Source organism: Podarcis melisellensis, assembly GCF_964234715.1.
Source record: "Podarcis melisellensis genome assembly, chromosome: 4".
NCBI lineage: Eukaryota > Metazoa > Chordata > Lepidosauria > Squamata > Lacertidae > Podarcis > Podarcis melisellensis.
The window spans coordinates 98,562,216-98,583,316 of NC_138531.1; the positions used below are offsets into that span (position 1 = coordinate 98,562,216).

Here is a 21,101-nt window from a genome sequence, read left to right on the forward strand (position 1 = left end):
AGGTAGTTGTTTATTTCTTTGACATCTGGTGGGAGGGCGTTCCACAGGGCGGACACCACCACCAAGAAGGCCCTCTGCCTGGTTCCCTGTAGCTTTGCTTCTCACAGGGAGAGAACCGCCAGAAGGCCCTCGGAGCTGGACCTCAGTGTCAGGGCAGAACGATGGAGGTGGAGGCGCTCCTTCAGGTATACTGCGCCAAGGCCGTTTAGGGCTTTAAAGGTCAGCACCAACACTTTGAATTGTGCTTGGAAACGTACTGGGAGCCAGTGTAGTAGTAAACAGAATGAAAATAAATGGGATCAATACATGGCCCCATTTCACTCTTTCCTCCCCTTAATGGTCACTCACCATGCAAGGCCATCCTGGTTCTATGGAGGAATGCAAGAGGAAGTCTTGATGGTTCCCATCACAGAACGTTCCCAGTTCCTGTCCTGCTGCGGACGCTGGCCGAATCCAGGCACGCTGAGCATCCTCCCGCCGCCTCCTTTCTCCCACTCCTTCCTTTCTGGTCCTCTCCCATCATCTGTGGCTCCGGTGCCTTTTCGACTGGGAGTTGTGTGCAGGTCTCCTGAGCTTACGTCGAGCGCCTCCCAAGGGAGCGCAGGGGCGTCTTGGTGGGTGGAATCAGGCCTGCCGGGTCGGCCCAAATCCTCTCTTCCGGGCAGTGCTGGGCACCAACCGGTGGGAGGTAGGGGAAGCTGGGTTCCACCGGTGTGTCAGGGCAGGATCTGGCGTGTCCCAGTGGCCCCGGTCAGAGGAGAGGCTGTCTTCGCCCTCCGAGCCAGAAAATCGGGGTGAGACGGTGGCTGAGACGCCACAGGCTTCCTGCACCATCCGGGTGGCTTGCAAGGCCGTCAGGCGGACGGAGGGGTCAGGATCCTGCCGCAGTTTGGAGAGCGCTGGAGCAAGGGAGAGAAAGCCAGGCCCGTGAGAGAGGAGGACACACTTTGGACCAAAGCAGAAATGGAATGAACCCGGGGAGATAAATCCCATGGCTGTCTGGTTTAAATTGCCATTGGTTTTGCTTGCTTTTTTTGTCTCTCCTCTGGTTTTGCTTCATTTTTATAAGATTTGAGAATGCGAACCCAAAACACAGGCCTTTACCCTAACCCTAACACAAACCGAAACCCTTAACCTAAACTTAACCCCAACCATAACTCTAACCATAACCCTTTAACCCTAACACTAACCCCTAACCCCTACTGTTAACTCTAACCCAAGCCTAACCCTAACCCTAACCCTGACACAAACCCACCCTAACCCCACCCCAACCTCAACCGTAACTCTAACCCTAACTGTGACCCCCTTAACCACTAACCTTAACCCCTACCGTTAAGAAGAGTTTGGATTTGATATCCTGCCTTTCACTCCCTTTAAGGAGTCTCAAAGCGGCTCACATTCTCCTTTCCCTTCCTCCCCCACAACAAACACTCTGTGAGGTGAGTGGGGCTGAGAGACTTCAAAGAAATGTGACTGGCCCAAGGTCACCCAGCAGCTGCATGTGGAGGAGTGGGGAATCAAACCTGGTTCCCCAAATTACGAGTCCACCGCTCTTAACCACTACACCACATTGGCAACCCTAACCCTAACCCAACCCTAACCCTAATCCTAACCCTGACATAAACCGAAGCCTAAACCTAACCCCAACCAACCAACTCTAATCCTAACCCAACCCTAACCCTAATCCTAACCCTGACATAAACATAACCCTAACTCTGTCAATAACTCTAACTCTAACCATAACCCTCTAAGCCTAACTCCTACCGTTAACCCTAACCCTGGTTTAAATCTGCTTTAGAATTTATGTTAATCTTAACTCCCTTCTCATCATGCGTATACTACATGAACGGAGACATGGTGAGAATAAAATGTGATACAATAAGATAAAATAAAAGAGAATGGGTGTGTGGCATCTTGTGGATTGTATTTTTGCACTTCAGCGTAAGCTGGAGGGACCATGTGCCTCCTTATTCATAAATGATATCATCAAAACGTACGGAATCGAACCTTCTCTTTTTTTACTAGACACGCGAGAGACGGTCTTTTTAATTTGTAAGTCTCCCTGGAGCTAGGAGTTCATGTCGTCATCATGCAAAGGGGCTTGAGTCCCGCGGTGTTGTTACTTACAGAGGAATATCAAGTCCTTTTTTTCCTGAGTGATCGCAACTGGCTCTGCACACTGGGCGACACAACCTGAAAGACAGGAAGTCTGTGAGCCTCTCAGGAAGTCACACCTTTCCCGTGAGCATCCCGCATCATTTGCTCCGGGACTAGGAAGACCACCAGGGACAGAGAGGAGAGGCAGCTCAAGGCTGCCTAGACCACGGACTCATTGTGTGACTTCAAACAATTCACTCATTTTCCCTTTTAATTTTAAATGGTTAATTTTGTTCCAGCAGGTATATAGCATCAGATAAGAGGAAAAAGGAGATTGATGATATGATATGATATAGAATCATAGAGTTGGAAGAGACCACAAGGGCCATCAAGTCCAACTCCCTGCCAAGCAGGAAACACCATCAGAGCACTCCTGACATATGGTTGTCAAGCCTCTGCTTAAAGACCTCCAAAGAAGGAGACTCCACCACACTCCTTGGCAGCAAATTCCACTGTCGAACAGCTCTTACTGTCAGGAAGTTCTTCCTAATGTTTAGGTGGAATCTTCTTTCTTGTAGTTTGGATCCATTGCTCCGTGTCCGCTTCTCTGGAGCAGCAGAAAACAACCTTTCTCCCTCCTCTATGTGACATCCTTTTATATATTTGAACATGGCTATCATATCACCCCTTAACCTCCTCTTCTCCAGGCTAAACATGCCCAGCTCCCTTAGCCGTTCCTCATAAGGCATCGTTTCCAGGCCTTTGACCATTTTGGTTGCCCTCCTCTGGACATGTTCCAGTTTGTCAGTGTCCTTCTTGAACTGTGGTGCCCAGAACTGGACACAGTACTCCAGGTGAGGTCTGACCAGAGCAGAATACAGTGGCACTATTACTTCCCTTGATCTAGATGCTATACTCCTTTTGATGCAGGCCAGAATTGCATTGGCTTTTTTAGCTGCCGCGTCACACTGTTGGCTCATGCCAAGTTTGTGGTCAACCAAGACTCCTATATAATGTATACCCCGTCCATCTGGCTGGGTATCCCCAGCCACTCTGGGCGGCTTCCAACAAAGATTTAAAATACATTAAAATGTCACACATTAAAAACTTCCCTGAAGGGCTGCCTTCAGATGTCTTCTAAAAGTCAGATGGTTGTTTATTTCCTTCACATCCAACATGACGGCATTCCACAGGAAAGGAGCCACAACTGAGAAGGCCCTCTGCCTGGTTCCCTGCAACCTCACTTTTCACAGGGAGGGAACTGCCAGAAAGCCCTCAGCGCTGGACCTCAGGGTCTGGGCAAAACAATGCGGAAGGAGACGCTCCTTCTGGTATACTGGGCCGAGGTTGTTTAGGGCTTTCAAGGTCAGCACCAACACTTTGAATTGTGCTCAGAAACGTACTGAGAGCCAATGTAGGTCTTTCAGGACTGGTGTTATATGGTTTCAGGGGCCACTCCCAGTCACCAGTCTAGCTGCCACATTCTGGATTAGTTGTAGTTTCTGAGTCACCTTCAAAGGTAGCCCCACGTAGAGTGCATTGCAGTAGTCCAAGCGAGAGATAACCAGAGCATGCACCACTCTGGTAAGACAATCTGCGGGCAGGGAGGGTCTCATCCTGCGTACCAGATGGAACTGGTAGACAGCTGCCCTGGACACAGAATTGACCTGCACCTCCTTGGACACCTGAGTTCAAAATGACTCCTAGGCTGCACACCTGCTGCTTCAGGGGCACAGTTACCCCATTCAGGACCAGGGAATCCTCCACACCTGCCCGCCTCCTGTCCCCCCCAAAACAGTACTTCTATCTTGTCAGGATTCAACCGTTAGCGCCATCCATCCTCCAACCGCCTCAAACTAGTGCGATGAAGCACAGGATGATAAAGGAATAGGGCCACTATTTTGCTCACCAAGAAAGATGGCAGCTGCTCTCCGGATCGAGACCTGTGGGCACTGAAGGTGGTCCAGACATTGGAGCAAGATGACAGGGATGGTCTTGACCTTCCAGGACTAGCAAAGCAAAGAGGAATGTTAAGAACATAAGCAGAGGCTGCTGGATGAGACCAATGGTCCATCTAGACCAGCCGTCTGTCCTCACAGTGGCCGACATGATGCCTCTGTCGTGGAATTCTACTCCTATTAATCCAGAGCAAAACTCCATCGTATAGTTTATTATTAAAATTTTTATTTTTTACCAACAACCAAACACAAACAGTGAAGCCCCCCCAGGCAGCTGATACATTGGGTATACATAATCAATAATAACATATTCAAATCAGCCATATGTACAATTTTATATACGTTAACACTCCTCCATCCACAAGGTAACTTTTAACATTTTAATTGCCGCAAATTGTTCAAACCTACCCAAATAATTCAGTATCTTCTCAAACCAATCCTCCTCTTTCTCACTGACCTTAAACCCTTTCAGTCTGTGTATCTTCACAGTTAGTTATTCTAAAATTATAATATTATTCCTCCATTGGTTCACCCCTAGCTCTTCTGCATTTTTCCAGTTACTCGCTATAACCTGTACGGCTGCAGTTACCATCAATTTTACCCATTTACATTCCTCTTTTGTTTTTAACTCGGTGCTACTCAGACTAATAAGTACCATTAATTTAGATATTCTCACCTTCCTACCCACAGTTCACAATATTTCTATACCAATCTGTTTCCAAAATTCATTAACGGACAGTCCCACCACATAGGACTCCAACATATAGTTAGCATGGTAAAACCTTAAACACGTTGCAGGATTCTCCAAAAAACAGACCAGAGGCAACTGTATTTCATCCGGCAGAGATTTACTGCTTCTGAAGGCAGATGAGCATAATGGTCACAAATCCAAAACGTTCAGGATTGGCACTGGCCATAAGAAATCCAGTTGCAGCAGACTTAACTTAAACTTACAATAACTTATTATAAGTCTAAACCTTAACGCTATATACAGAACATCACACCAGAAGGAAAAGAGATCCGAGAAAGTGAAACCTAGGCTCTTTCTGGCCTATTATAGTCAGCATGACCTTGACAGAAAAGGTCATGCAATGAAATTCAACCAAGGGGAAGTGAGGAAGTCACTTAACAAAGTTAATAACTGTAATTTTCAATAAGGCTATGATTGTCTGTTTTGTGTGTTTGTTTGTTTGTTTGTTTATAATATTGTGAAAACTAATTTAAAAATGGGGGGGGGTAGACCAACTAAGTTTGTTGTGGGTTCGTATAAGCTTTCGTGTGCATGCAATCTGATTTCGTGGCATCTGAAGAAGTGTGCATGCACACGAAAGCTTATACTGTACCCAAAACAAACTTAGTTGGTCTCTAAGGTGCTACTGGCCATTTTTAAATTATTATTATTTCAAGGTTCATGATGTTTGGGTTATACCTTCCGAGAAGCTGAATATAGCAGGTTTAAACTGGTTCTGTTATCTTTTTCTGTCAAGGTCATGCTGACTATACCACTGTAATATGTTTAATTCCATAAGGTGAAGATCTAAGGATGTTAATGTTTAAGTTAAATTTCATAAAAATTGGGATTTGGAAAACTGTTAAAAGGTCATGCAATGAAATTCAACCAAGGGGAAGTGAGGAAGTCACTTAACAAAGTTAATAACTGTAATTTTCAATAAGGCTATGATTGTCTGTTTTGTGTGTTTGTTTGTTTGTTTATAATATTGTGAAAACTAATTAAAAAATTGGGGGGGGGGAGACCAACTAAGTTTGTTGTGGGTTCGTATAAGCTTTCGTGTGCATGCAATCTGATTTCATGGTATCTGAAGAAGTGTGCATGCACACGAAAGCTTATACTGTACCCCAAACAAACTTAGTTGGTCTCTAAGGTGCTACTGGCCATTTTTAAATTATTATTATTTCAAGGTTCATGATGTTTGGGTTATACCTTCTGAGAAGCTGAATATAGCGGGCTTAAACTGGTTCTGTTTTCCAAATCCCAATTTTTATGAAATTTAACTTAAACATTAACATCCTTAGATCTTCACCTTATGGAATTAAACATATTACAGTGGTGCCTCGCAAGATGAAATTAATCCGTTCCGCGAGTCTCTTCGTCTTGCGGTTTTTTCGTTTTGCGAAGCACGGCTATTAGCGGCTTAGCGGCTATTAACGGCTTAGCGGCTTTAAGAAAAAGGAAACAAACTCGCAAGAACTCGCAAGACGTTTCGTCTTGCGAAGCAAGCCCATAGGGAAATTCGTCTTGCGGAACGACTCAAAAAACGGAAAACTCTTTCGTCTTGCGAGGCATTCGTCTTGCGAGGTACCACTGTAATTCATCACTTAACATAACTTAGTTGGTCTCTAAGGTGCTACTGGGCATTTTTCTTTTTATTTCGACTGTGTCAGACCAACACAGCTACCTACCGGAATCTAGAACCATGAACCTTCTGCTTGTTTCTTTCACACAGAGAAGCTTCCAGAACATAGCTGTCAACTTTTCCCTTTTCTTGCAAGGAATCCTATTCGGAATAAGGGAATTTCCCTTAAGAAAGGGAAACTTTGACAGCTATGTTCCAGAACCCTCTTGAATTAAGTAGAATAGGAAAGGTCTCTGCACATCAGTTCAATACTTTCTGCACTAGGAAATGCAAAATGACAGCCTCAAGGGGAAACCTGGCAGCAGGATTTGAACACAAGACCCCTTTGCCTCCATGAGATTCCCAGCAACTGGTATTTAGAGGCATAAACTGGACTCAGTGAACTCAAAAGAGTCTTTACAAAATCTGGAACGTGCAGTCGAAATATTTGAAAAGGCGGCTCCAAAGATATTTGATTCCAAACCCGGAATCCTAGAAACTGAATACCAAAAATTGTGGGATCCAGAAAGACTTGAGGGGATTTGCAGAGATAGAATCTGAAATTGAAATGGGGGTACTTGCCATTTTTTTAATTATCTCCCACCTGGCCCTACGGGGGGGAATTTGGAGCATACCCTGCCAAGCCGTTGCTAGACAAAGGCTGGTGACTTACGATTTGCCGGCAGAGGGTCTCTGCGATCTGAGGGTGGTCGTGCCAAGCTTTCTTGCTGTTAATCTTCTTCGGGAGGGACCAGCCCAGGAAGCGGAAGCACCTGGCGAGGGCATCCTGGCAACCCTGCCGTGGGGAGTCAAAAGGGGCGCCAAGGGTCAGTCAGGGAGAGGGCAGGTCAATGGCAACAGCGACTGCCAAGATGGCAACCTCTGCCTCTGCTCACAACCATCCTGACCTCCATTTCCGTCCCCTAAGTTGTCTTCCTCATTTTAATTTTCAATTTGTATTAAAATTTGTAAATTGTGACCGGGGGAAAATTGAACACACATTTTTTAAAAATTGTTTGGGGGTGGGAGAGCACAGAAATCATATGATGTCTTTAGAAGACATCTGAAGGCAGCCCTGTTTAGGGAAGCTTTTAATTACAGTATTTTAATATTTTTTTTGGAAGCCGCCCAGAGTGGCTGGGGAAGCCCAGCCAGATGGGCGGGGTATAAATAATAAATTATTATTATTATTATTATTATTATTATTATTATTATTATTATTATTATGTAACATTAAGATCCAAGAGGAGAAGTCGAAAAGCACTTCCTGCATCCTTCCATATGTATTTCTAATAAAAATTAAAAAATATATATTATTTATACCCTGCCCATCTGGCTGGGTTTCCCCAGCCACTCTGGGCGGGCTCTAACAAAATATTAAAAATACGATACATTGGTCCATGAAGCACAGGGGAATCGGATTCTGCAAACTCAGAGCAAGGAAAGGCTGGGTTCAGTGGTAGGACATCTGCTTGGCATGCAGAAGGTCCCAGGTTCGACGGCATCTCTGGGTCGGACTAGGAATGTCCCCTGTTTGAGATCTTAAGACAGCTGCTGCCAGTCAGTGCAGACATTACTGAGCTAGATGGACCCAAGGCATAGCTGTCAACTTACAGATTTGAAAATAAGGGACCAGCAGCCTCGACAATAAGGGATGAGCAGCCAAAATAAGGGATTTTAGTCAACCAGCAGAAGTACGAAGTTAAAAGGGACCAGATAATTTGGGAGAGCAGCGCCTGTTTTTAGCCCTTCATTTCCAGAGGTTGCTGCTCAAGACACCAGCTGATGAAACACTGCAATGAAATAACTACAAGCAGCAACCACTTTTCGCGCAAAACGAAGTCCAAGCTACGAAGATGCTGCTGCAGTTCTGTATCTTTTCTCTCGTGCTCCATCTGCAGCTCTCAGTTCCATCAGGCGGGGCGGAAGGGGGGGGGAAATAGCGCCTGAAGTAAACCTGCGGATCAGACCATCTATGCTAGTCTACCACTACAAATCTAGGGGAGAAGCGCTTGCGGTCCTTCCCTTGTAGCCCTTGGAACACCTGCCCGCGCCTCCTCTTTCTCTTCCTCCTCTCTCTGAACTGCTTTCTCTATGGTTGCCCTCGCTCTCCTCCCAAGGCTCCTCAGCAATTCATATGTCGCATCAGGCCGCCATCTCATCCAGGTCCTTCGGCGGCGCAGCTGCAATACGGCCTAGCGGGAGCGGGGGCTACGGGCAGAGGGGAGGCCCCAGGCAGAGTCGCTCAGTTTGGCGGCCACAAGGAGGATGGCTGCGGAAGGGCCCGAGACTCCCGCCAGTCCCGGTGGGGAGGGGCTCCCGGGGGCTGAGGCTGGTGAGAGGAGACCGGAGGGGGGCGGGCCGGGCAGCCAAGCAACACAGTTGGAGCCTCCCTCCTCCCTGGCCGGCAGGGAGGGAGGGAGAGGAGCTGCTTCCTTTGAAACCCGGGAAATCTAAGGGACATCATCAATCCAGGACAGCAGCGGGACACGGCGCTGGGATAAGGGAGTTTCCCGCCAAATAAGAGACGGTTGACAGCTATGACCCATGGTATTGACTCAGGGTAAGACAACTGCACCCTCTGTTCCTGACTCACCTTCACCACCTCGGGCTCCTCGTCTTGCAGGTGGAGGAGCAGCGGGAGCAGACTCTGGGTCACCTGCTCTTGGATGAGGTACTTCTCCTTCTTCTTGACCACGTTGGGCAGCTCAGCAAACAGGGCAATGGCGGAATTGCGGGTCCTGGCCTCTGCCTGTGGGCAACAGAGGCTGCTTCATGTGGGTGAGTCTTCAAACTTCAGAGCTTGGCTGAAAGCATGGGTTGATCAAATGGGGAGGTCCCACAAGCCTTGAGAAGGGAGAAACCTGCCACTCTGGCTGCCCCTGGCCCTCGCTGACTGAAATATACTCAGAGTCGAGTGTGAATTTCATGCTCTTTATTCAGCTCGTAGTGGCAATGAATGAAACTTCCCCCAAAACGTCTAGCTATATATACATTATTTAAACAATGGGACCTGCGTGATTGGCTAATTCTGGGCTCCTCCTGCAGGCCAATCAGGTTGAGGATTCACTTCCTCCAGAAGTCTGATTGGCTGCTCCTGCAGGCCAATCAGGTTGCGGATTGACTTTCTCCAGAAGCCTGATTGGCTGCTCCTGCAGACCAATCAGACTGCTGCATTCTGGATCCTATTGAGCTAAGATTCAGCTCAGTACATAACACTGACCATGTCTCCAGCCTTCAATTCCTACATTTCACTCTCACTGACCAACCATCTGAACCTCATTATTTGACCCCCACTGCCCAGATCTTTGAGCAGGGGGGGAGTTTAGCTCTGCCCTCTTCCCACCCTTGCCCTCAGCCCATTCCCCAGCCCGGCTTTACGCAGGATGCAATCCACTGGGGCAGTCAAGTACAACATTCCTTGTTTTGCTAGAGTGGACATGCAGGGGATGTTGGTCCAGCCAGTCAAACTTCCTCTTACACCTGGCTGGAGCATCCTTCCTTTGCATGTGACGGGGGTGGGGGGTGGGCGTGACCTGGTAAAAGGCCAAGTCATGTAGCCATCTTCCCTTCCCTTCTCTTTTTCATCCTGTCTGCTTCCTGCTTCACCTGGACTGCACTCTCAGCCAGCAGTCCCTGGGTTATCTCCCATATGGGGTAAACCTATTTGTACATATTTGTAACTTTAAGCCTAAAGCCTGCCTTCAGGGATCAGTCACACTGTGCTCTGCCTGATCGTGAGTAAACTTCTTTTTGTTACTTATGAACAAGACTGTTGTGTCTTTATTCTTTTAGGGTTTTGTTATGTACTGAGTTGAATAGGATCCAAAATGCAGCAGTCTGATTGGTCTGCAGGAGCCACCCAATCCAGCTCTAGGTGGAAGTGAATCCACAACCTGATTGGCCTACAGGAGAATCCCGGAATTAGCCAATCACGTGCAGCCCATTGTGTAAATAATGTATATAAAGCAGATATTTTGGGGGAACTTCCATTCCTCCTCGCCACTATGAGCTGAATAAAGAGCATGAAATCCACTCTTGACTCCAAGTATATTTCAGGATCCAAGGGATATTACCAAGAACATATCCCAATTTGGGCAAGCCAGATTGAACTGCTTATTGTTTTAAGAGACTCACACGAGCCTGCAACCAGCTTCTGGCTATGTAATAGAGGAATGCGCTCTGCTACTTGCTAGCGCGAGTTAGGAAGGATAATATTAATCAACATATCCTCTCCTGTTACCCACAACGTTCCCGCACCTTATGGGTCTCGCACTGATCCAGCCTCTCCATTTTCAGGGCTAATGGAGGGGACATAGCCAAGCCACCAGGGATTGAAGGGGGCGCAGGGAGCCCTGAAAACAGAAGTAGGGGGCACGATGGGACCATGGAGAGTTCTGGGGTCACAGGGCGGTGGGAGGCACACCCCAGATTGGAAAGTAACCTCCCCCAAATTCTTACGTTGCTGAACAAAGGAAGCAGCTTCTCAGCCAGGCTGACAATGTCGCTCCTCTGCATGAACTTCAAAAGGTTCTGGATGGCCGTGATGCCCTCAGCGACAACCACACCGTCTGCCTCTTCCAAGCTGCCCAAGAGCGTTGGCATGAGGGTCTTGACCTCCTCCACCTGCAAACAGGAAGCAGATGAACATCACACCCTTCCCCAAGCTTCTTCTGGACAGAAAGCTGACTCTTGGGTCTCTAGATAATATGGGGTGTGTCATGACTGGAGCAGTCAAGAACAACACTTCCTGTTTGCCCAGAGTGGACACACAGGGGAATGTTGCTCCAGCCAGGAGGACTTCCTGTCACACCTGGTCTGGAGCATCCTCCCCCCCACATGTGACCAGGTAGACAGGCATGACCCTGGGAGACCCCATAAAAGGGCTGTTCACACAGCCACCTTCCCTTCTTCTTCGCTTTATTCCATCTTGATTCCTTTTGCTGTCTGCTGGCTCTCAGCCAGCAGCACATGGGCTCATTCCCATATGGCAGGGATGTCCAACAGGTCGATCGTGATCTACTGGTAGATCCCCATGAGGGTTTGGTAGATCGTGGTCCATCTCTGGCTCCCTTTCCTTAGTGTCGCTAAAACTGACTCCTGCCCCACCCCCTCGCCCCGTTCTCCATTGTTGTATGATTTCTGGAAGGGAAGATGGAGATTTCTCTGTGCTGCTGTTTTGATCCACAACAATCTTTTTGTTAGTGACTTTACCCCTTTGTCCCTTGCCTTTAACCCCCCCAATAGAACTCCCCCCCAAAAAACGGGGCTCCTCTCTTCCCTAAAAAAAGGTCAACAACTACAAGCTAAAGCCTGCTTTCCAGATCGAATTGTGAACTGAATGTAAGTAAATTTCTTGTTACTTTTAAGAGAAGACTGTTGTGTCTTTATTCTTTTAAAGAGGGATTAAATGGGAATTTAGAAGGAGAAGAAGAAGAAGAAGAAGAAGAAGAAGAAGAAGAAGAAGAAGAAGAAGAAGAAGAAGAAGAAGAAGAAGCCGCCAAACTGGATTGCTTAACTCAAGAGATTCAAACGAATCTACCAGATTGCTTCCTGCAATATATAGGGGAATGTGCTCTGCTACCAGCTCACTAGCGTGAGTGAGGAAGGATAATAAGGACCAGGGTGAGTGTGGAAGGTCGGCGGTTTGAATCCCTGCGACAGGGTGAGCTCCCGTTGCTTGGTCCCAGCTCCTGCCAACCTAGCAGTTCGAAAGCACAAAGTGCAAGTAGATAAATAAGCACTGCTCCAGCGGGAAGGTAAACAGCATTTCCGTGCGCTGCTCTGGTTTCGCCAGAAGCGGTTTAGTCATGCTGGCCACATGACCTGGAAAAACTGTCTGCGGAGTGGCCAAACACCAGCTCCCTCGGCCAGTAAAGCGAGATGAGCGCCACAACCCCAGAGTCGTTCGCGACTGGACTTAACTGTGAGGGGTCCTTTACTTTTTTAAATTATGCCCTGCTTCCCCTCTCCATGATGGAGCTGCTGAAAGCGGCTTGCGAGACAAGGAGAGCAAGCAGGAAAGGGGCCACGATCCATTCGCCAAGATCACAAATTGTCGAGCAGAAAAACAGCAGGGAAAGACCAAAGCACAAAGAAGATAATTGGGGATCAATGCCCTAAGCAGAAAACTTGTTTAGACAGCAGTATTCTCAACTGTGGGCGGAAAGCAGATAAAGAGGCAGTGGCAGGGAGTTTCCGCTGCGCTCCGCAGGCTTTGGGTGAACGCACCTTGAACGCACAGAATGCTCCTTGTTTTAGAGGGGGAGAACAAGAGGAAAAAATCTCCCCCTCTCTGCGCAGCGCCCCTTCAGCGAAGCAGGAGGAGAAATGGAAGGGGCTCTGTTTCTCCTGCCGCTTCGCTGAAGGGGCGCTGAGCAGAGAGGGGGAGAATTTTTTTTCTTGTTCTCCCCCTCCTAAAACAAGGTGCGTCCTATGGTCGGGTGCGTCCTATAGAGCGAAAAATATGGTACATTCTCCACAGCTGCCAGCCCTTCCAACTCCACAATTCCCATGATTCATGTGAGAGAACAGAGGGGTTGTCCCTGCCCCCTCCTTCCTCACCTTATCAGGGTGGATGGCTAAGATGCCCAGAGCTCTCAGGCCAAGGGAACGGACGTCCGGGCTGGGATTCCTGGTCCACTCCTCAAGACTCTCAAAGATCTGGTCCGCTGGCAGCTGCTCAATCTCCTGGTAGTGGAGAAGCTGAGGAACAAGAAAGGACCATCGGCCACGTGAGAGAGGAACGGGCAGGATGCAACCACCTCTTTCCCTGAGATGGAGCTTGCCTAGATGAGCAGGGCCAACAGCCATAAAAACGTCCGCATTGAGTCTCCAAAATGCTGTGTGTGTGTGTGTGTATTATTATTATTATTATTATTATTATTATTATTATTATTATTATACCCAGCTACTCTGGGCAGCTTCCAGCACACAAAAATAATAAGAATACATCAAACATTAATAGTAACAATCAGATCCTGCATAGAATAGGTCACAATAACTTTAAAATAAACAACGTATACCAAATAAAGCAATATGCAATAACCCAACAGCAAACACTAAAATGAAACATCAGCTAGTAATAATTAAACAGTTATCAGTTACAATAAAGAATTACTCATCCATAATGGATAAAAACAGCAGCAAATCACAATGCATAAAATGCGACAAATCATGCAAGACGATATAAAAGGATTAAATTGAGAAACAAGGGCACACAACATATAATAATAATAATAATAATAATAATAATAATAATAATAATAATAATAATAATAATAATAATAATAAACCCAACTATCCTTGAACTCTCCTCCCAGCTGCTTCTCATTGTGTGCAAAACGATGAGGTGGTTTAGGGCAGTAGTTTTCTACCTTTTCTGACCCAGGACCCGACTTTAGCCCAAACATTAATTTGGGGAGCCAGGTCTTAACCCTTTACCATACAATATCTTTATTACATGTTTACTTAGGTTGACTGAGCTGCATGTAATCAGCCCTGGGTGCAAGGATAAAGAGGCAAGCAAATTAAATAAAAATAAAAATCCTCAACCAATTCATTAGGCCGGCCTGCTGTTTAAACAGTCCTTAATCAACTAAGGACTCACCTCAAAATTAGCCATTTAGATAACTCATTAGTCTGTTACATTTAATTCCATTTGATTGAAATGTCTTTTAAATTGATGAGCTGAGCTCATCCTTAGGATACAGTCTTTCTCTCCCCCCCCCCCCCCAGCATTTCTCACAGGAGGAATCAAAATAGCTTCCAAAAATTAAAATGTCTTCAACCCCTTAAACAGACAGACTCCGAATGGGGTTGCGAGTGAAGAGGGAAGGAAGACCACCGTTCAGTCTCTCCTTTGCTTCAAACTTGCTAGGTGATGTTCTCCTCACTGCACATTTAAAAGCACACGCCGTGTTTCTTATTTCCTTATTGCATTTTTATTCCACCTCTCTCCCCAGGGAGTTCAAGGTTGTGTGTGCAAGGTTCCCCCTTCCTCATTCATTCTCCACAACAGCCCTGTGGGGTAGGATAGGCTCAGAGAAGGCGTCTGAGGGTTTTGGACCAGAATCTTTCCAGCCCTTCCCAGGGATTGAACCTGGAGAGGTTCTGCATGCCAAGAAGATGCTCCAGCCCTGAACGACGGCCTTTGGGACACAGCTTCTGCGGGGATCGCTCTCCTCCTGGTCCTGAATGGGGTGGCTGTGCCCCCAAAGGACCAGGTGTGCAGCCTGGGAGTCATTTTGGACTCACAGCTGTCCATGGAGGCGCAGGTCAGTTCTGTGTCCAGGGCAGCTGCCTACCAGCTCCATCTGGTACGCAGGATGAGACCCTTCCTGCCCGCAGACTGTCTCGCCAGAGTGGTGCATGCTCTGGTTATCTCCCGCTTGGACTACTGCAATGCACTCTATGTGGGGCTACCTTTGAAGGTGACCCGGAAACTACAACTAATCCAGAATGCGGCAGCTAGACTGGTGACTGGGGGCGGCCGCCGGGACCACATAACACTGGTCTTGAAAGACCTACATTGGCTCCCAGTATGTTTCCGAGCACAATTCAAAGTGTTGGTGCTGACCTTTAAAGCCCTAAACGGCCTCTGCCCGGACGCTGAGGTCCAGCGCCGAGGGCCTTCTGGTGGCTCCCTCGCTGTGAGAAGCAAAGCTACAGGGAACCAGGCAGAGGGCCTTCTCGGTAGTGGCACCCACCCTGTGGAACCCTGTGGAAATAAACAACTATCTGACATTTAGAAGACATCTGAAGGCAGCCCTGTTCAGGGAAGTTTTTAATGTGTGACATTTTAATGTATTTTAAATCTTTGTTGGAAGCCGCCCAGAGTGGCTGGGGAAACCCAGCCAGATGGGCGGGGTACAAATAAAAAAATATTATGATTATTATCACTCCTGTGTGGAGGCTTGAGAGGCAAGCTGCACGCCCGCCAGCCATATGGTTGACGGGGCACAGCTGGCGGGCGTGCAGGGAAAGGGGAGGCCGCCGGCAAAGCTGCGCAGCTCCCCCACTCGCTGGGGCGCCCCCGAGAGGCCAGCACCAGTAAGCCCAACAAGAAAGACGGCTCTGTTTCCCCACCTGGCCCTGTATGGGAGAAGGCGTTCTCTCAGGTCACCTGGTCCCAGGTTGTCGCTCTACCTGTCCTGCGCATCTCTTACCTCTACGAAGAAAGCAATGGTGGTGGGCTTGAGTTTCTTGCTGCCTTTGCTGAGCAGAGAGAACATCATGTCCAAGATTCTCATGGTCTCGGGGCAAGCAAAGTGCAGCATGGCTCTGGAAGACACAGGGGGAAGGCGCCATGTTGTTACAAGGAAGGAGGGTAACGCCACCCCTGCGAGGCGACCACAGCTGAATAATGCAGCACCCCTCTTGTAGTGATATTGGGAAATCTCAGTTTGGTTCATGTAGAAGAGGAGCATGCTGGGAGAACCAGACTGTAGAATGTTGGGAATGCGTATTTGGGTCTCAATTACAGACTTCCGACTTTAAAAGTGTGAACAGGGTTATCTCTTTCCCTTCATAAGAATAAAGTTTCTAGCTGATTTGTGGTTTTGACACCTGGGTGTCTGGGAGGTAGATTCAGTGTGAGAGGGTTAACTGGCTAATTTACAACTCAAAGAATTTGGTCTGTCTCTGGGAATGCTTTAATCTTCAAGGCCCTTTTGAAAAACAGAATTCAGCTAACAAGCCTGAGTTATTGTTCCTCCACATAACCATTGGCAAATGGCTAATTAATCCAAAGAACTGATTGGTTTCTAAGTTTGAATCCATGTGGGTTCAAGAAGGATAAAACCTGAAGAAACTAAGATGTAAATTGCAGCAGATCATCTTTCCAATGGTCTGAAGCTCAACATCAAAAAAGTGAAGATCATGGCCACTGGGCCCATCACCTCCTGACAAATAGAAGGGGAAGAAATGGAGGCAGTGAGAGATTTTACTTTCTTGGGCTCCATGATCACTGCAGATGGTGACAGCAGCCACGAAATTAAAAGACGCCTGCTTCTTGGGAGAAAAGCAATGACAAACCTAGACAGCGTCTTAAAAAGCAGAGACATCACCTTGCCAACAAAGGTCCGTATAGTTAAAGCTAAGGTTTTCCCAGTAGTGATATATGGAAGTGAGAGCTGGACCATAAAGAAGGCTGATTGCCGAAGAATGGATGCTTTTGAATTCTGGTGCTGGAGGAGACTCTTGAGAGTCCCATGGACTGCAAGAAGATCAAACCTCTCCATTCTGAAGGAAATCAGCCCTGAGTGCTCACTGGAAGGACAGATCCTGAAGCTGAGGCTCTAAGACTTTGGCCACCTCATGAGAAGACTCCCTGTTCTCTCGCTGTGATTATTAAAGTTTCTAACTGGTAAGAAGACTCCTTTTCTTTTGTTTGCTTATCTACTGCCCCCTGGGGGGGGGGTGGAGCCGATTCCCTGAAACCTGACACCAGCCTTCTGGGCCCAGGGCCTAGGCTCCCTTGGAGAAGAGCTGTGATGGTTTTCAAAATGGCAGAGCCAGCGTGGCAGTCTGGGTGCTGGCGGGTGCCTCTCCTTGGCCAGGGGCGAAGTTGGCGGAACATCAGGGCCCTCACCTTGCCAGCAGCGTGGCCCCCTGGAGCACTTCCCTGGCACTCTGCAGCATGCTCCAGCCCCGCGACCTCTCCATGAACGTGACCTCGTAGCGGCAGCCAGTGCGAATCAGGAGCAACTTGAGGGCCTCCACTGAAAAGCTAAGCCAAGAGGACGGCCTGGTTACATAAGGACATAAGTGAAGCTCTGCAGGATCAGGCCGTGAAGATGCTCAGCCAGATAGGCATTTGGCCTGACCCAGCAGGCTCTTAATTGTTTTAACCATTTTTATACCTGCAATTGTTTTGTGCATGTCTTTATACCTGAAGGAGTGTCTCCACCCCCATCCTTCAGCCCGGACACTGAGGTCCAGCTTCGAGGGCCTTCTGGCAGTTCCCTCACTGTGAAAAGCAAAGCTACAGGGAACCAGGCAGAGGGCCTTCTCGGTAGTGGCGCCCGCCCTGTGGAACGCCCTCCCATCAGATGTCAAAGAGATAAACAACTACCTGCCATTCAGAAGACATCTTAAGGCAGCCCTGTTCATGGAAGTTTTTAATGTGTGACATATTAGTGTATTTTTGGTATTTGTGGAAGCCGCCCAGAGTGGCTGGGGAAACCCAGCCAGATGGGCGGGGTACAAATAATAAATTATTATTATTATTATTATTATTATTTGCATTGTGAAATTGCCTTGACATAATTCATAGCAAGCAATACATAAATATTGTTGTTGTCGTTGATAATAATATTAGTCTGGGTAGAAATGGAGAAGTCACTTTCAGAATAATGTAAGAACATAAGGGCTTGCTGGATCCAGCCAATGGCCCATCTAATCTAGTACAGTGGTACCTCAGGATGCGAACGGGATCTGTTCCAGAGCCCTGTTCGCATCCTGAACATAACGTAAGAGGCGACAGCATGTCTGCGCATGCGTGGGTCGCGTTTTGCTGCTTCCGCGCATGCGCGTGATGCCATTTTGACCGTCTGCGCATGCACGAGGGGTGAAACCCGGAAGTAACACGCTCCATTACTTCCAGGTTGCCGCGGAGCACAACCTGAACACACTCAACCTGAAGCGTATTTCTCCCGAGGTATGACTGTATCCTGTTCCCACAGCGGCCAACCAGATCCCTGTGGGAAACCCGCAAGCAGGATTCGAACACAAGAGCAACAAGAGGGCAGAGCAGAGCCATCCTGGCTAATAGCCCCCCAAAGCCCTCCATGAATTTGTCTAACCCCATTTTAAAGTCTTCCAGGTTGTTGGTCATCACTGCCTCCTGTGGGAGTTAACTATGTGCTGCATGAACAAGTGCTTTTAACTGTCCTGAATTTTCCAACATACAGCTGTTTACGAATTCTAGCGTTCTCTCCTTGTCACCCACTAGCAGAGGACTCGGGTCAGGCCTCAGACTGTGGGTGCCCAGCGACATAGGTGCCTGGCTTATATTTTAACACTTGAGTGGGTTGAGAGATCAAGGCAATGCCTGGGTAAACAGGCCTGTCTTCAAAAGCCGGCGGTATGCCAATGAGGATGGATGCCTCTCTTATTTTGGCAGGGAGCATGTTCCATAACAATGGGGCTACCACTGAAAAAGCCCAGCTCTGTGTTATAACAAAATGGATAGCTATCAGACTGCAGAGAGACTAACCAGGTTACATTTCTTAATCTTTTAAAAAAATATATAACTTTTATTAAGTTCTTCTATTTTGCATTTTAGAATATTCATTTAAGCAACCTTAAAATATCAATGACTTCCCTCCTCCTCTTTCCATGGTTCATTGTACATAACTCAAATCCCTGCATATTTTACATAAACTAAACCATTCAGTATTCCATTATTATATCCATCAAAACTTGTTTACACTGTTGAATTTATCTTAACACTGCCTACATTTTCAAACATACACAATTTCCACTCATATAGTCAATAAATGCTTTCCAGTCTTCTCTGAACGTATGTTCTTCTTGTTCTCTTATTCTATATGTTAAGTCTGCAAGCTGCGCATATTCTGTCAGCTTAAGTTGCCATTCTTCTTTGGTTGGGACGTCACTTGTTTTTCATTTTGGGGCTAACAAAACACAGGCCGTGGTAGTGGTATACATAAATAGTCTTTTTTGGACACCTGGGAATTTCAGTCTGAATTATCCTCAACAAAAAAGGCTCTGGGGTTTTTTTGGGTTTTTTGGGGAAAGTACTTTTAAACATCCCCCCCCCCAATTCATTATAAATTATTTCCCAATACTCTTTTAACCCTTTCAGGTTAAAAGGTGACATTTGCTAATCTGAATGTTAGAATTCCTGCTCCACGATTGCAGTCATGGGATTGTTGTCCATCCCATGACGGTGTATGTTTTGACTCCACAGGGTGGGAAGTGACAGAGACAGGATGTTTGTGTTCCTGTGTTCCGTGAAGTGGGACTATTGTCCTTTGTTCTTTCTCTCTTTGCTGTCTGATGCTAGAGAGAGAGGGGGCCATGTTGCAGTGCTCCATGTGTGTTTTATATGTAAATAAAGTAGATTAGCCAAAATGCTGAGTTGCTGAGGTCTGTTACACAAAGCTGTGCAAACTCTGCGGATCCCTAAGGGTGCCAGTGTCGCTTGGCATCGGTCACTGTGATTTTCGGCTGAAGAAAGCTTTTGAAGCTCCTGAACGATCGAGCAGGAGGGAGAGAACATGCCAGTTGGGCGTGTGTCTCTGCCAGGGTCCTACTCGAGTGTAGGCTGGACTCCTGACCCTGAATGCCCTCGCTGGGCAGCCAAGGTACCCACCTCGCGAGGTTTTCCCCACGACCACATTGCTTCCGGAGGAAGTTCATATCCGGCAGAGCTTCGGCCTGGTTGCTGAAGTAGAGTTCGATGAGCAGAGCAGTCAGAAGGTCTGGGTAAAGTCTCTGGATGGTGTCTTTAGATTCAGGCACCGAGATCACTTCGTAGAGAGCCTGAGTGATCTGATTGGGGAGGAGAGAAAACAGTGGGTGGGGAGGCTTTGAGGACAATTCTCCCGTGTCTTTTTAAAATACAGTCATACCTCAGCTTACAGATGCTTCAGGTTGAGTTTTTTCGGGTTATGGACCCGCCGAAACTCGGAAGTACCGGAACGGGTTGCTTCCGGGTTTTGGCGGTCGCGCATGTGCAGAAGCGCTAAATCGCACTTTGCACATGCGCAGAAGCGCCAGATCGCAACCGTGCATGCGCAGATGCAGCGCTAAGGGTTGCAAACGCTGTGGGTTGCGAACATGCTTCCCGCCCGGATCATGTTCACAACCCAAGCATCCACTGTAGTTTTTTATTTATATTTTTCAAATTTATACATTTCATTAGTTTTACAATCAATTTAACATTTCCAAACTTTGACTTCCTTCCCCCTCTTTCTGCGGTTGCTTAATTTAATTTTTTAATATCTTCTGCACATCCAACTTGCTCATGTATCCATCTGCTTTAAATATATACTCTTATAAAACTGCAGGTTATTACATTCATCCTGCCCATGTTTTTATCTATTTACAATTTATCTGTAAATATTCAATAAACAATTTCCATTCTTTTATAAGAAGTTTGTTATCTTGGTTTCTTATCCTTCTGGTAAGTTTTGCCATCTCTGCATATTCCATGTGTTTTTTTTATCCACTCTTCCTTTATTGGAACTTCTGCTTATTCCATTTTGGGGCAAGTGAAAATTCTTGCTGCTGTAATAGCATACATGAATACGTTTCTGTACAATTTAGGTAGTTCTGTCCCTATAATTCCCAAAAGGAAAGCTTCTGGTTTTTTTTAATCGAAGTTATTTTGAACATCCTTTTCAATTCATTATATATCATTTCTCAATAAGCTTTAACCTTCCTACAAGACCACAACATATGATAAAAAGAACCTTCTTTCTCTTTACATTTCCAGCATTTGTTTGATTTAAATTTATACATTTTTGCCAGTTTACTTGGATTCAGGCACTGAGATGAGCTCGTAGAGAGCTTGCGTGATCTGAAAGGGGAGGCAGGAGCAAAGAGTGGGTGGGGAGGCTGTGAGGACAATTCTCTCAGGGACCTTGGTGCGAAAGACGCGACACTTTCAATTTAAGAAGCCCAGGAATCTGTTTCTTGACTAAATGGGACACCCAGCCATTCC

General features: G+C 46.9%; 1 protein-coding gene across 5 annotated transcripts in view; it reads right to left on the minus strand.

Annotated features, from left to right (window-relative positions):
* Positions 1 to 21,101, minus strand: part of LOC309369053 (maestro heat-like repeat-containing protein family member 7) — a 61,792-nt gene that overhangs the window by 3,231 nt on the left and 37,460 nt on the right. For all 5 annotated transcript variants that reach the window (XM_081909613.1, XM_081909615.1, XM_081909614.1 and 2 more), the window contains 10 exons: positions 19,749 to 19,927; positions 17,001 to 17,138; positions 15,577 to 15,691; positions 12,974 to 13,114; positions 10,871 to 11,035; positions 9,006 to 9,161; positions 7,083 to 7,205; positions 4,007 to 4,106; positions 2,128 to 2,193; positions 349 to 899 (listed from right to left, as the gene is read on the minus strand). In XM_081909613.1, the coding sequence (XP_081765739.1) occupies positions 625 to 899; positions 2,128 to 2,193; positions 4,007 to 4,106; positions 7,083 to 7,205; positions 9,006 to 9,161; positions 10,871 to 11,035; positions 12,974 to 13,114; positions 15,577 to 15,691; positions 17,001 to 17,138; positions 19,749 to 19,927 (1,458 nt within the window). In that variant the 3' untranslated portion in view covers positions 349 to 624. The remainder of the gene's footprint in view (positions 1 to 348; positions 900 to 2,127; positions 2,194 to 4,006; positions 4,107 to 7,082; positions 7,206 to 9,005; positions 9,162 to 10,870; positions 11,036 to 12,973; positions 13,115 to 15,576; positions 15,692 to 17,000; positions 17,139 to 19,748; positions 19,928 to 21,101) is intronic.